Source organism: Hypomesus transpacificus, chromosome 3 (assembly GCF_021917145.1).
Source record: "Hypomesus transpacificus isolate Combined female chromosome 3, fHypTra1, whole genome shotgun sequence".
NCBI classification, from domain to species: Eukaryota; Metazoa; Chordata; class Actinopteri; order Osmeriformes; family Osmeridae; genus Hypomesus; species Hypomesus transpacificus.
The window spans coordinates 9,687,518-9,702,593 of NC_061062.1; the positions used below are offsets into that span (position 1 = coordinate 9,687,518).

Here is a 15,076-nt window from a genome sequence, read left to right on the forward strand (position 1 = left end):
TCTACTGGGGCTCAAATCTGTTGCAAATGCTGTTTTGACAAAATCTCCTTTTCCCTTCTCATCTCCTTGAGATAGGTTACATCAATTAAAAACAATTCTGAAAGATACCTTTTTTGTAAATGGCCCATTTTACAATTCTTCCAACACATAAAAATAAAATACTGATTCCATTAGAAAGGGTTTAAGTTGACAATATCCACCATATATTAAAACATGTATAAACATTTTATCATGATTTATTACCTACTTGAAACAAATCTATGTTCACAAACGTTTGATGCATTTATTCATGTTGATGTTAATTCGAATCAATGTAGCATGGGCTCTGATTCATTCTTCATTTGGCAGTTGTTTGTTCACATGTTTGTGTGTATGTATGTGTGAGGGAAAGAGAGATAGAATGCTGGCGACTTTGTCCGACCATAACCATCCAAATGAATTAGGATGAACAAAATGCACCTTTTCTAAACACATTATTTTCTTAAAAAATATTTCTTAAAAGTGCTGATAGTTTACCATGAGCCAAAAGGAACTTGGAAACCATTGAATGTCATTTTCACAGGTCATTATTGAGGAAGCCCTGAGGGGGGGAAACAAAGGGAGAATATGTTATCAATTAAAAGAGGGTTATTATTGAAGGATGTACACACATTGTACAGGAAAATATTGACATTCCTTAAAACATTCTCAAATATAATAATAATTAAATGTATATTAAGATAATGTACACACACACACACTATGTCCAGCAATATAGGAGGTGAAGGGATGTTGGCCAATTTTGACCATGATAGGGCATGCAAGCATGTGACAACCCACACATTTTTGTCCACAAGTGTAGCCTATGATATATACCAGTGTCTTATAAATATGGAAAAAAATGTAATTTTCAGTTTCAGTTTTCGTCCAAGTGCATCCTGAATTTTCAGTTTTGGACCAGAATTGTCATATTAGTGTATCCCTAGTATATCAGATACTTCAGCTAGCATTCTTTCATGCCATAATTGTATTCAATAAGACAGTTAAAAGAACAAGGTTCCAGCAATCTTCACAGAGATAGATCGTAACCACACCACCATTTGTGGGCACATGGATGTTCTCATATGTTTTCTTTGTATTCTCATCTTTTATTTCCTGTACGAGAGTTATGGTTAGCCCACATAAAGACCACATATTTTACCAGACAATGGAGAGAGTACCCGAGTGAGTGATTCATTCTGTCATTGCACAGTACCGGTCCTGTTGAGCAGATGTTGCCTGGCTCTGATGAAAGCCTGGATATCTACATCTGTCTGCTGGTCCCCAGTCAGGGGAAGGGAGGAGAGTGGAAGTTCAGAAGTAGACAAGACTCTAAAAGGAAATACACACAAATTAGCATGACAAGATTTAACCTCAATCCAATCCCTCTTTCCCTCTATTTAGAGGAAAGTGCCTTACTTCCACTACTACATTTGAATGAAAACTTTAATACCTTAACAAGCGAAAAGACGTATATAAATTATTATATAATAACCTTTCTTACCCTTCAAAATCAAACCATCAAAACACATTATATCTGAATCAAGGCGCCTCAAATATAAAATTGCAAACTACATCTCTGGCCTATATTGTGTTCTAGCTTATTTTCTGAAATGCTTTCATCGATGACACAAATAGGTCACATACCCAACACTGAGACAGGTACTGTACTGCCCTCTGTTGACTGGCAGTGGCCAGTGTAAGAAGTCAAATCTGACATGGGGATACTAAAACAGACCCTGCATCTACATGTTATTATCAACCTCCTTTTGCAACAATATAAAAATATTGAAATACGAACTGTGATGGATGTTTGAGGGTCAAAGTTTAAGGCGCAATGTTTTGGCAAAGTTGTACTTTTATATTATATATTTTGTATACAATTTGAGATTCAGGGGGGGACTCTACATGGCGTGGATTATAATAGTGCCATTCTGGTAGATGCCTGGCTGAAGTCATTCTTACCTGGTCAGTGGAGTGTCAGGAGAGATGGGCTCTAATGTCTGAGAGGTCCATGTTGAGGTTTGACCATTGGGAGAAATATTTGACCCTGAAGACTGGAGCTCTGAAGTCTGGTTAAAAACAACAATAAAGGAGCATATAATTTGACATGTTTTAAATTATTTTATGTTTACCTTGCCAATAGTATTTTTATGGCTATTTCTATACATTATAAATGGAAAATTGCTGGAATAATGTAATTGAATGGTATTAAGAGTTAGTGGGAAAAGCCCAACCTCCCCTATACCATTTGATGGCAGTTAATGCACCCTTAATGTAAACTTGTATCCTTTATTTTCATTTCCAATACATTGCACTTACAAAGACAATAATAAATCCCCATACCTCACTCTATAAAAATTAATGTCCTCGAACTGACCCCAAAGGGCTCAGGCACAAACACATTTGGCTAACATGTCAAAAGGAAAATATTGTGTCAATGTATATGGTTATCACAAAACATGTGAAAGTAAGTGACCTGTAGTTTGTACGTTTCCTGGTTCCACCACTCTTGGAAGTCCCTCTGGAGTTTGACCTTCCCTCTCTCCAACAACAGCTGCAGATGTTCAATCTCTGTCTTCAGAGCTTTCAGGCGGCCAAAGGTGTCTTTGTAACTTTAAAGAGAGGGTATTGTATTAAAGTCACACAATGTCTTCCATCTATTGTGTAAAAGCAGAAGCTAATGTCATCACACAAAGTAAATGAATGTCTGTAAGACATAAACCCCACATGTAATTATAAAAAACTCTTACATTTTCTTCTCTTTTTCAATCTGTTTGCGGAGACTTTCTTCCATTTGATCAACCTCCTCAACCTCTGATGTAATTGAGGTTTGACTCGCTGTTAAACCTAGGGTAAACATGCAGTGAATTATGTTTGGGCAGTGTTGAGTAATGACATGGTACAGTAGGTCAAGTTCCCAAAATACATTCCCTTTTATGAGGTTGATGTTTGGTGAAAGGCATTACTCTGGTTATGGGAAACAACATAAGAGATATAGCAAATCAAGTGCTGCGGAAGACCCTGGTTACCTTGGCTAAATGTTTTTCTTGGCAGCAAAATACCCTTCAGCCTGTTGCTACTTAAGTGGACCTCCCAACCTGCATCACATGATGTTTGCAGTTTTACAATTCAGATTGTGGTCTCCAAACCATTTTATTTTATACCCTTTCCTGTGTGCTGTCCTTGAAAAAAGACAGACAAAACCTAAAACTGTGTTGTACAATACTAATAGATATTGGCCTTGTATGAAACTGCTGTTTGCTGACTTGTGTAAGGAGTGCACTTAAAGAGATAGATAATTAAATGCACCACTGGAGAGCAGGAGTAAGATGCATTTTTTTTATTATGAGTAATTGTTTTTGTACATGAGAAGCTCTGACAAAACAGTGAGTCAAATTTTGGCATTTAACATGAAGCTATTGAAATGGGAAATTCCAGATTGACAGGAAAATCCATAGCAACTATGATGCAAGGAGTTGTTGCTGTGCACGATTGAATGTAAATTATTCAGGCATCAAGCTGATGACAAATAAGCTATCCTCCTATTCAATGGTTGACAAAATGTTGTTGAGAATTGGCCAGTTTTTTGATTAGGTGTACAACCTACCATGTGCTGCTCTCTGCATCCTGTGCCTCTCCAATTGCTTTTTCAACTCACCTGGGAGAAAGGTGAAAATGTGGTGAATGAGACTAGATACAGAGATACATAGATAGCTTTTGGCTGGGGAACAAAATGTGTAAGTGAAATGACTCTTGCACAGGTCTAACTTTAGTATATGTGCTGCACTAGGTTTCATGTGTTGAAAAAGAACATGGCTACAGTGTAAGATCAGAGCTGAGGGCTGACTTACTGACTTTGGTTCTGGATCCGTTCAACTGCTCCCCATTCACTTTGGCCTCTGTAAACCTGCAGAGAACCACATCAGTTTTAAGGTTGATGGTCTCAGTGACATACGAGTGAAAAGGTACACCAAAAGTATAAGAAGAGCACCCCAAACATTATTAGATACATTTCCTGTAAAAGAGATACAAGACCTTGCAATAATATATGAACGAGGACCTGAATCTTAGCTATGTGTGTATTCTATGTGTATTTTAAAATTCATACAAAATACAGTTGCCAGAGTTAATTAGCCTAGTATAAACAATAAATAACAGTCATAAATAACTATTATGAAGGACACAGCTGAGTTTAACCTGTGTTTAAGAAGAGCTTTGTTTTTCTCAATAGTCAGACGATCCTCGTTATCCCTCTTGAAGATTTCAAAGGCCTCCTGTGCGCCAATAGACAGCACTGGACCTGACAGGGAAGGAGAACATTGCACTCCATCGATTTGGGCGTCATCACAAGGGACATCAATCATAGCATACATGCTAACATTTTCATAATTTAACTGAATGTACATTTTCTAATGTTTAAACAAAATTAAACAAAATCTATTGGTCATGTTAAGACGACTTGCTAAGCAAATATGATGAACCGTCTGTTTGCTACATCCGAACCCCAGTGAGATTTAACCATGATGCAGACCCCAAGGGGTCACAGCACATGCTCCGTTAAGTTGAGAAAAAGTCTGAATCCATTGAGAAGCAAACTTCCAAAAGTATGAGCAAGACTGCAATATGTATAAAAGAAAAATATGAATACAAATAATAATTGAAAAACATTTTACGTTTGACTTCATGTACTAATCAGGGGAAAATGTACCGTGCTTTTTTCCTCCTGAAAATGACCACCCCTTTGCAACATTGCCAATGCCCAACACAATGTGTCAAATTGTATTGACATGAAAGAACCATTCAAATAAAAAAGCATAAAGATTACTGCTCATTACCTCTTCTCTTGTGTAGAGTAGTCATTGCCTTAGGTTCGGTCAAGACGTCCTCTGAACTTGCCTGTGATGATGTAGACAACTCCAATACTCTTTGAGAAGGTAGGTTGCAGCTATTGGACATTGTGGCCAGTTGAGCAGCAGCATCTTGATTTCTCTTTTTCTCCTTTTTCAGCATGTTCACAAGGATACCTGTTTTGCTCAAGTTTAAGGAAAAGTGTGTCATCTCCATCTGCTCTCATCTCTCATTCTCATAAGTCAAGTTCTTATCTGTATGGTTGTTGTGAATGAATAGAATGGCTCGTTTTGAATACCATGTTGTTGCACTATAGCTGAGATTATTTGTACTGTGCCTGATAAATACAGACTGTTCATTGACTCTATCCACCGAAATACTGTTAGATCCTTGAGAGTGAGTCAAAGTGACTGCAATGGACAAACGACAATGGTCTCCTGTCTAGACCACACACAACCTGACATGCTGACAGAGAATCTAAAACATATTAGTTGGATTTGAAGAAGTGGTAACTTTGCCAACACAGGGCACATTAGGCAGGATACTAATTTCATTGTCACGATGTGTTAAAGCCTCCTTCAGCTTGGTAAGTTCCTTTAAATGGTGACTATCCTGTGGCTCTGACATTCCAATACATCCAGAAGAGGAATGATCACCATTCCCACTTTGACCAGACAGCCTTTCTCGTACCATTACCTGCAGACAAATACATATATCACATACACTGTGTTTATGTAAGAAATAAAAGGGAAAATGGTTTGTAAAGTTTGTTGTTGAAAAATTTGACTGGCCAGGCATAATTGTTTTCAAAATATACATTGAAATCTTCAAACTTCTAAATAATATATTCTGTCACAAGTGTCAATATGATCAACAAATGTCAGATAAGGGGAAACAAACAAACAAGAGTGAATACCTTCAACAAAGAAAAGCAGAAATGTATTTTTCTCATATCTGGCCCCAATCCCAATGAGACTTCTGGATCAGGGTCATCTAGAAACGCTTTGACCAGCTCCTCCAACCTGGGAGACACACTGAAAAACTCAGATACGCCTTCAAAGATTACTGAGAGGTATTTTCCAATTAACTCAAAGTTGAGGGTCAGTTTCTCAATGCACCAAGATTTCAAACCATGAATAAGTGAAAAATTATTTTAGTTTTTTTCAATATTACTGTTTTGGTGAGAGCATTGTAATACCCGTTTGAGATGTTACTCTGAAGACAGACCACTTGTACATTGACATTGTTGCTACAGATGTGATAATCACATGACAAGGACACCACTAGTGTTCACGTGTATTCACCCCTCCTGTGTCTGCATATAGTTTTGTTGTCAAATTTAAACCTTTAGAATACGGTTTGCACAAAACTCACCTCTACGCTATGTCCATGGACAAACAATGGACCACCCCACACAGAAAGCATCCGTTTCTCAAAATCCATAAAAGGTATAAACAACGACATACGTTTGGATCTCATCTGGTGTTAACTGATCATCCCTCTGCTCCCCTGTCAGCAGGATGATTTCTTCTTTCAAGGATTGAATCTCCCTCTTCAAACGTCCAATCAGCTGAAAGACAAATCACAGGCATCAGATTTAAATGGATAATACAACAAACTGTCATTGTTTCTTACTCCCTTCCGTAATTCGGTGAAGGATTTCCTCCACCAAAGATGGTTGGTGACATAGCGGTGTAGAGCATAGGCAAAACGTAGTTAAATACAACAAGAGTGGAGAATAAAGATTTGCAAATGGTTGTTGAAACCCAGATATACAGGGTTCGACTCAGTTCTCAGAGTTGGCACGTCAGCTTTTGCGGTGGTAGCCACGGGGCTGGGAGCGTGGGATCGGCACAGCATCACAGGACAGCCAGGCAGATGGACAGCAAGGGACCAGGAACACCATGTCGTCAGGGTGTGAAGAGGCTTAGACTTATCTGGCTGATTAGTAACTATACAGCAAAGCAGAAGACCTTTGTCATTAGGAAAAAGTGCTCCATTATTCTAGTCTGACGACATACCAGGGCAGGATCCAGTTCTTCATTCAGCACAGCTTCATTCTTGATAAGAGCCACACGCTGGGCAAAGCGACATGTTGAGATGGATTCCTGCAACATAAACAAATGGTTTAGAGAGTCCCTGATTCTTTACATCAACCTCTAGCATACATCTTACTAAGTATGGATGACAGGATGCACCACTAAAGATTTTGCACATAGTGGACATTTAACACTAAACATGCCAATATAACATGTTTTTTTATACAATTATGCAGGGTTGTTTTTGCCTTACTGATAAAATAAAAAATAGAAACTTCCATCAGTAGAAAACACATTTTTTATGTAAAACATTTCTAAATACAGACTGTATACATTCAATCAAATTAACATATAGGGCTATTTGGTCAGATGATGAAAATGTGTCTTACCTCAATATTCTTTTTTTCCACAGAAACAGTGGCTATCATTGTGGTCATGCAGTTTCCCCCTAGGCTGTCTCTCAGTACCGACGTCATCATAGAGTTTCTGTAGGGGATGTGAGAGCGGTTCTTCTCTGACAGAGCAATAATCACCTGTGGAATGGGAAGGAAAACATCATCATTGATTTGTTGATAAAAACATAATAGATAAAAAATGATCCAAAATTAAGGTTAGATGAACTGAATCTAATGAAAGAAAATATATAACAAATACAAATAAACTGAACTTAAACTATCAATGGAATAGACCTGACTCAGACCTGTTCTAGGTAGTGCAAAGAGAGGTTGATGTACTTGGCTTCAGTAAGTTGTTGCCCACCCACTCCACTCTTGCCCACTCTCTCTGACCCTGCCAGGTCCACCAGGTGCAGTTTGGAACGCCGCACAAGGGCAGTTCCTGGCTCACGTCCACAAATGTGCACCGTAAAGATACAATGGGAGCGTGTGGATGCCTGGTTCATAGGTGTCTGGAGAGAAATATCACAAATGAGAAGACAGCGTACAAAGACATATGATAAATACAGAAATGTTTATTTTGATTATTATACAAAATCCCTACGTAACAAACTTATAACTCCTAAATAAATTGATTAGCCTAATCGTTATTATTATTCAACTTACTTCTGCAATCATGCGATTAGTATCCCCCAGGAAAAGCAGATTAAGAGCCTCTTCTTCGTTCCCTGAGTGCTGGAGGGACAAGTTCCTTAGATGAATGTTCTGATCAGGATCCTCCATGATGGTCACCTTTCTATTTACAAAACCCATAATAATACCAATGGTGAAAGTGGAGGAACATTTTAATTGGTACGTCTCTTGAAACATTTCTTTTTTTCTTTCTCAATGAATACAGAATAAGAGCAGTTCCATTAGTACACACAGTTCAGATTAATACACTGTCAACACAACAGAGGACTATTTATTTTCTGTATTCATATTTAGTTTGCATACAATATACATTATTTAGAAACAGATTTTGAGGCAAGTAAAAAGTGAAACACAAGTATCAATACTTACGGTAGATCCTCTAGATGTGAGGCTTCATGTCGGGGGTCCAACAGGTCGTAACCCACTTCATTGTAGATCTCCAGATAAGATATATGTGTGGTGTACACCATGTTATTGTTTTTGTTCTATGGACAATTCAGTCACAACACTATGTTTTAGATTTCTTACTTGCATTACTTCCACTCTAGGCATGTTAATTATACCATCTTCATGTTAGAGCTGGTATAATGTAAAAAAAACATTGAAAGTTGGGTGTTATGCTAAACAACTGTATTCCAATACAACATAGCAGATGATTTATTAAAGACTGACCTGGCTGAATTGCTGATAGATGTAAGACAGTGTCCGGGGAATGATGCCCCGGTCGTTGTAGTGCTCTGCACCTCCTGTGATAGTGAAAGTCTTACCACTACCAGTCTGGCCATAAGCAAAGATGGTACCATTGTATCCCGCCAATACTCTACAAAGAAAAACATATAACAAATATATATATATATGCCTATACAGTTTACTGTATATAATTTTATTATGGGAAATTTAGTTTATGAGCAAGCTATTAAAAGGTCCCACCTGTCTGCAACAGGCTTAGCAATAGTTTGAAAAATCTCCTCTTGATTGACTGTATGATCAAACACCTTTTGGAACCTGAAGCGAAAACAAAGTTGCTACACTGATACGCAAGCATGTCACATTGATAGCCTGTCAATTGTACTCCAAAAAATGCACAGTGATATATAACGCTGCCGGGGTGCTGTACATCACCTGAACTTGTAACTCTCCTTGTTGTTGTTAATGAAGCCAGAAGCCAAGTCCTTAGGCACCACAAATTCCAAATTAGAGCCTGTCTGCTCATCATTGTCCACAGTGTACACCTGATAAAAGCAGACAAAAGACCATGTTGGTACAGAAACCAAGTCGGTACATAAATTACACCTTCTCAGATTACTTTGTCCCCTTTTTTATGCCACCACAACGTTAGTTTGCTATCTGCATCACCTGGCTGAAAAACGCATTGTGATGACCCGTCGTACTAGCATGGGATGCTAGCTACATAGCTTGAAGCAGCAAACAGGCTGTTGCTAGACCTTCCTTACGGCCACATCTAATCTAGACTACTATCTCTGTACTCACCGAGGATATTTTCTTTGAAGGTTTGACGCGGGCATATATCTTAATTGTGTTTTTGATCATTTTCTTCTAATGCACGAACTTTAGGACAGCAGTATTATATTTTAGACTCACGCTAACTTTACATGTTTCACTCCCTCCCTACCCACTTTTGTACGTGCAACTTGCAAGCAGCTGTTGCCAGGTGATGAACAGTCACGTGATACGCGGGTTTTTCCACTAGCGTGTCACTCTGTACAGTCAGTATAAAACTGGATTTATCTTCATTCAACCATTATTTATTCAAGAAAAAATCGTTTAAATGATTTTTTAAAGGCCGTGAGAGCAAAGCAAAAAATCTAAGCATCAACAGAAACAAGTAATAAGGATATTTAAAAGTAATCACATTCTTGATTACCGTATGCCCCAGTGGTGACTAAAACGACTCGAGAGGCAGCTAAATCTTTTTTTGCGTTTTGGACGTCCATATGGACGTCCATAGACTGACGGCGATGGCTGCTGATCTTTGCCTGGATGGACGGACGGCGATGCTGTTCAGAGTGCCGTCCATAGAGGGAGCATATATTTTGGACGGCGTCATAGCCGTCCATATGGACGGCGATGCTGTTCAGAGTGCCGTCCATAGAGGGAGCAGATATTTTGGACGGCGATGGATTAGCAGGGACGTCCCTCGTGCCGTCCATAGAGGGAGCAGGTATTTTGGACGGCGTCATAGCCGTCCATATGGACGGCGATGCTGTTCAGAGTGCCGTCCATAGAGGGAGCAGATATTTTGGACGGCGATGGATTGAATGTTTAGCAGGCTGTTGAGCTAACAGAACTGCCGAAGGCTACCATAGCATGTAGCTAGCTACATTAACTTTGGATGACTCAATCTTTTGTCAAGTTAATTTGTATGAATTGCATGTTAGTGCAATATTTACGCATTTATTCTGTTTTTTTACATAATCAGCAGTATGATCTCATGACAATATAGACTTGAAAAACAATATGTTATGGTTTGGGTTTGCCTATAGGCTACATATATTTTAATTATTTCGAGAATTGTTAATAAAGACTCATTTAAAATGTTAACATTGTGTTATGACCCTATGAAATACATTGCCATTTAGGTCTTTTAAACCGTCAGTTTAAAGTGTTTTATGGGTGGATTTGAAGCCACCAGTCAGTAGCTCCAATCTTGCGCACTAACTTTGCGCACGGAGACAAACGCAAAACAACAAACACTCGCTTGGAGCGGAGACCAATGCAAAACACAATACAATGTGTTGAGCCAAACCAAAGCCGTCAAAGGCTACCATGAATGTAGCTACAACAACCGTGGATGACTCAATAAGTTTTGTCACGTTATTTTGTATGAATTGCATTTAAGTGAAGGCTATATATTTACGCCTTTATTTTATTTTTAACATACAAAAGTAGGCCAATCAACAATAGAATCTCATGACAATACAGACTTGAAAAACAATATGTTATGGTTAGGGTTTGCCTAGATATAGGCTACATATATTTTAATTATTTCGAGAATTGTTAATAAAGACTCAATTAAGATTTTAACATTGTGTTATGACCCTATGAAATACATTGCCCTTTAGGTCTTTTAAGCCGTCAGTTTAAAGTGTTTTATGGGTGGATTTGGAGCCAACAGTCAGTAGCTCCAATGTTGCGCACGAACCACTTTGAGCGGAGACAAATGCAAAACGTAATAGCCTATGGGCCTAACACTCCAAATTTTAAAATGTTAAATGAGTCTTTATTAACAATTCTCGAAATAATTAAAATATATGTAGCCTATAGGCAAACCCAAACCATAACATATTGTTTTTCAAGTCTATATTGTCATGAGATCATACTGCTGATTATGTAAAAAAACAGAATAAATGCGTAAATATTGCACTAACATGCAATTCATACAAATTAACTTGACAAAAGATTGAGTCATCCAAAGTTAATGTAGCTAGCTACATGCTATGGTAGCCTTCGGCAGTTCTGTTAGCTCAACAGCCTGCTAAACATTCAATCCATCGCCGTCCAAAATATCTGCTCCCTCTATGGACGGCACTCTGAACAGCATCGCCGTCCATATGGACGGCTATGACGCCGTCCAAAATACCTGCTCCCTCTATGGACGGCACGAGGGACGTCCCTGCTAATCCATCGCCGTCCAAAATATCTGCTCCCTCTATGGACGGCACTCTGAACAGCATCGCCGTCCATATGGACGGCTATGACGCCGTCCAAAATATATGCTCCCTCTATGGACGGCACTCTGAACAGCATCGCCGTCCGTCCATCCAGGCAAAGATCAGCAGCCATCGCCGTCAGTCTATGGACGTCCATATGGACGTCCAAAACGCAAAAAAAGATTTAGCTCCTAATGAACGACTCTGAGCCCAGTATTTAAATGCATGCATAAAAAAATTAAGGCAAATTAAATTGTATTTGTCCAGTCCTTTTTATAAGTAATACCACAGAGGTCTTCACATTATGCCCAGTGAGTTAAAACATCCCACGAAATGCAACTTCTAGTCGATAAGATGTATATGGGTTTGATCCACCAATCAAAATCAAGAAAATACGGATGTGAGTCAATAGGTAGTGACGTGTTCGTTGTTGTCTCACTGTCACAAGTTGGGTGCTACCAGGATAGATTATATAAAGAAGAATACATTTGACCCACATCTCCGGGTCGGGGAGGAGATCCTGAACCAAGCGGAGGAGTTCAAGTATCTCGGGGTCTTGTTCACGAGTGAGGGAAGAATGGAGCGCGAGGTCGACAGGCGGATCGGTGCGGCGTCCGCAGTGATGCGGGCTCTGCATCGGTCCGTCGTGGTGAAGAAGGAGCTGAGTCGAAAGGCGAAGCTCTCTATTTACCAGTCGATCTACGTTCCTACCCTCACCTATGGTCACGAACTATGGGTAGTGACCGAAAGAACGAGATCGCGAATACAAGCGGCCGAAATGAGCTTTCTCCGTAGGGTGTCCGGGCTCTCCCTTAGAGATAGGGTGAGAAGCTCGGTCATCCGGGAGGGGCTCAGAGTAGAACCGCTGCTCCTCCGCGTCGAGAGGAGCCAGCTGAGGTGGCTCGGGCATCTGATTAGGATGCCTCCTGGACGCCTCCCTGGTGAGGTGTTCCGGGCACGTCCCACTGGGAAGAGGCCCCGGGGAAGACCCAGGACACGCTGGAGGGACTATGTCTCTCAGCTGGCCTGGGAACGCCTTGGGGTCCCCCAGGAAGAGCTGGCGGAAGTGGCCGGGGGGAGGGAAGTCTGGGCCTCCCTGCTTAGGTCGCTGCCCCCGCGACCCGATCCCCGGACAAGCGGCAGATGACGAGAATACATTTGATATATTTCATCCTAGGTTTAAATAATCATATATTTATCTCGGTATGTAGCTTTCGTTTGAGTTTGTACATCTAATTGAAATGTATTGTATCAAACTGAAAAAGTCCGTTGCAATAGCTAACCTAACTATGTAACGGCCCTCAGCTACCGTATTGTCGGTGTTTGGCAACAATAACAACAAGTTAGAAAGTATGTACGTAAATTGGCACAATCGTAAGAAACGTAGCTAAACCTGTAATTGTCTGTAAACGTACAACCCCTCTGTGTTACGACTATAAGTTAATATTTATACATTGATTTTATTATCTACGTGATATGTCCCGCGGCAATGGTTTTCAATTGTTATTGCACTGACCTGTCAGGAGCTGATTACTGCCTGGCTACAGCTGGACCTGAAGCTGGGACAGTTGTGCAAGACAAGTTAGCAAAAACAAATTCATCAAAACTGTTTCTTACTATCGTTTGATCTTTATCATTTTCATTTGATCTAAAAGAAACATAAAGAAAATGGTAGCAGGTAAGTTACCCTTTTTGGAAATATGATTTATAGATTTTCTCCAGTGTGTAGGATCTCACTCTCAAACACTCTGCTTTTTTAGGACAAGTGATTGCAGTTACAGTTGGAGCAGGTGATGTATTAAATAGTCCACTGTCAAAAATACAATCAAACTTGTTACTTGCTTCCATCAAAATAAATAGGCCTTGGTACTGTTTCATTTTTGTATGGCAGTGCCGATCTATGCAAGCTATAATAAAAAGGAACACTTTACAATGTACCTTACAACCCAATGAAGTATGCTGGTAATTTAAAACAGAAGGGCTACTTAATTTAGTTTATTCTGGGTAACAGGGACAGCAGTACTCATGGCCCCTGTGGCCCTGGGAATGATCGGCTTCACTGCTGGTGGGATTGCTGCTGGGTCCATAGCTGCATCCTTGATGTCTACTGCAGCTGTAGCCAATGGAGGTGGGGTAGCAGCAGGTGGCCTGGTGGCTTGTCTGCAGTCGGCAGGTAATGTTCAAAACATAACACTAATACCATGTAACGGCTGTATCACAGTCAACTGTAATGATTTGACGCCCTTTAACCTATTGTAGATATATCCTGGTTTTCTAATGGTAAACTGTGTTTTGGAGGTTGTTTGTGTGATGTCGTCTACATGCATGCATGGACCTGATGTGCTGTGGGTGTTCTTCCTGTAGCTGCTGCAGGGCTGTCTGGCACAGCAACAGTGGCACTGGGCAGTCTGGGGGCTGCAACTGGAGAAGGAGTGAGATGGCTCTACTCAAAGATCTGGAAGTGATCCCTTCACATCATGCATTTATGAAGCAATTATGGTTGTAATGTCAATGCTCTTAAATGTCATAAATGATATCATTAAAGGAAGGAAGTAGTAAGATTTGTATTCTTGTTTTGTGTTGTTGACATGATTGAATACTGCTTTAGAGTTTCCATAGTGGCATAGCAGAGCAGGAGTTAGTTTGCTATTTCCAGTCCGCGTGTGATGCTCCAGTCTAATCTCAGTCAAGCAGCTAGAACATCCAACCATCCTTTTTTATAGATGTGTTATGGCTAGTCATTTCCTTTTTGTTTTTTTATTGAAGCAAAAGTGCTGCATTATGACTCTAATGTTGTCTCCAGTGTGTGAGTAGGGAGTCAGATGGCTGAGCGGTTAGGGAATCGGGCTATTGAGGGGCAGTTCTATGGGCGTATGTGAAGCCCTCTGTGACATGCTTGCGTGTAAAAAGGGCTATACAAATGTTGATTTGATTTGCTATTAATCAGAAGGTTGCTGGTTTGATTCCCGGTTCGATCCTGGCCGTGCCAAAATGACGGTGTCCTTGGGCAAGGCACGTCACTCTACTTTCCTTGGGGGAATGTCCCTTCACTTACTGTAAGTCGCTCTGGATAAGAGCGTCTGCTAAATGACTAAATGTAATGTAAATGTGAGTACATCAGTGGATATCTGTTTGAACCTCAGGCTCCCAAAGAATAAACTTTTGTGTTGGAATCAAACAACATAGTTATAAACTGGCGCAAACATGAGACAGTGGACGCATATTGAAATCCAAAACTCAAAGAACAGCATTTTAGCAAGTGCTTGAATATTTATGATTGTTAAAATACGGTAGAGCAATGTACTGGTTTGTTTATTAAATGTTCCTAGGTTATTAAAAGTCAAGGAAGGTTCTTTATAGTTAAAAAACTAAAGTTAATTTGGGTTGTTAGGTATGATTGTAAACAGAC

At 39.8% G+C, this 15,076-nt stretch overlaps 2 protein-coding genes across 4 annotated transcripts; one reads left to right on the forward strand and one right to left on the reverse strand.

The window, feature by feature from the left end:
• Positions 1-220: 220 nt before the first annotated feature.
• kif6 (kinesin family member 6) lies at positions 221-9,911 on the reverse strand. Of its 2 annotated transcripts, none has more exons than XM_047018342.1 (21): positions 9,488-9,911; positions 9,119-9,228; positions 8,927-9,001; positions 8,669-8,816; positions 8,366-8,481; positions 7,970-8,099; positions 7,609-7,815; positions 7,298-7,441; positions 6,891-6,977; positions 6,336-6,439; positions 5,786-5,891; positions 5,415-5,565; positions 4,857-5,045; positions 4,219-4,321; positions 3,873-3,928; positions 3,629-3,679; positions 2,772-2,868; positions 2,498-2,633; positions 1,984-2,090; positions 1,235-1,350; positions 221-580 (listed from the first exon to the last, which is right to left on the reverse strand). In XM_047018342.1, the coding sequence occupies exons 1-21, from the start codon at positions 9,545-9,547 to the stop codon at positions 567-569; spliced, it is 2,307 nt and encodes a 768-aa protein (XP_046874298.1). In that variant the 5' UTR covers positions 9,548-9,911; the 3' UTR covers positions 221-566. The 2 variants fall into 2 exon arrangements, with proteins under 2 accessions (XP_046874298.1, XP_046874297.1); XM_047018341.1 differs by having other exon boundaries at positions 1,200-1,350; positions 9,488-9,910.
• Positions 9,912-12,073: 2,162 nt separating this feature from the next.
• Positions 12,074-14,228, forward strand: LOC124466469 (interferon alpha-inducible protein 27-like protein 2A). 2 transcript variants are annotated; one of them, XM_047018348.1, is made up of 6 exons: positions 12,074-12,153; positions 12,824-12,870; positions 13,323-13,345; positions 13,428-13,457; positions 13,679-13,840; positions 14,032-14,228. In XM_047018348.1, the coding sequence occupies exons 3-6, from the start codon at positions 13,336-13,338 to the stop codon at positions 14,130-14,132; spliced, it is 303 nt and encodes a 100-aa protein (XP_046874304.1). In that variant the 5' UTR covers positions 12,074-12,153; positions 12,824-12,870; positions 13,323-13,335; the 3' UTR covers positions 14,133-14,228. The 2 variants fall into 2 exon arrangements, with proteins under 2 accessions (XP_046874304.1, XP_046874305.1); XM_047018349.1 differs by having other exon boundaries at positions 12,090-12,153; positions 13,191-13,345.
• Positions 14,229-15,076: the final 848 nt, after the last annotated feature.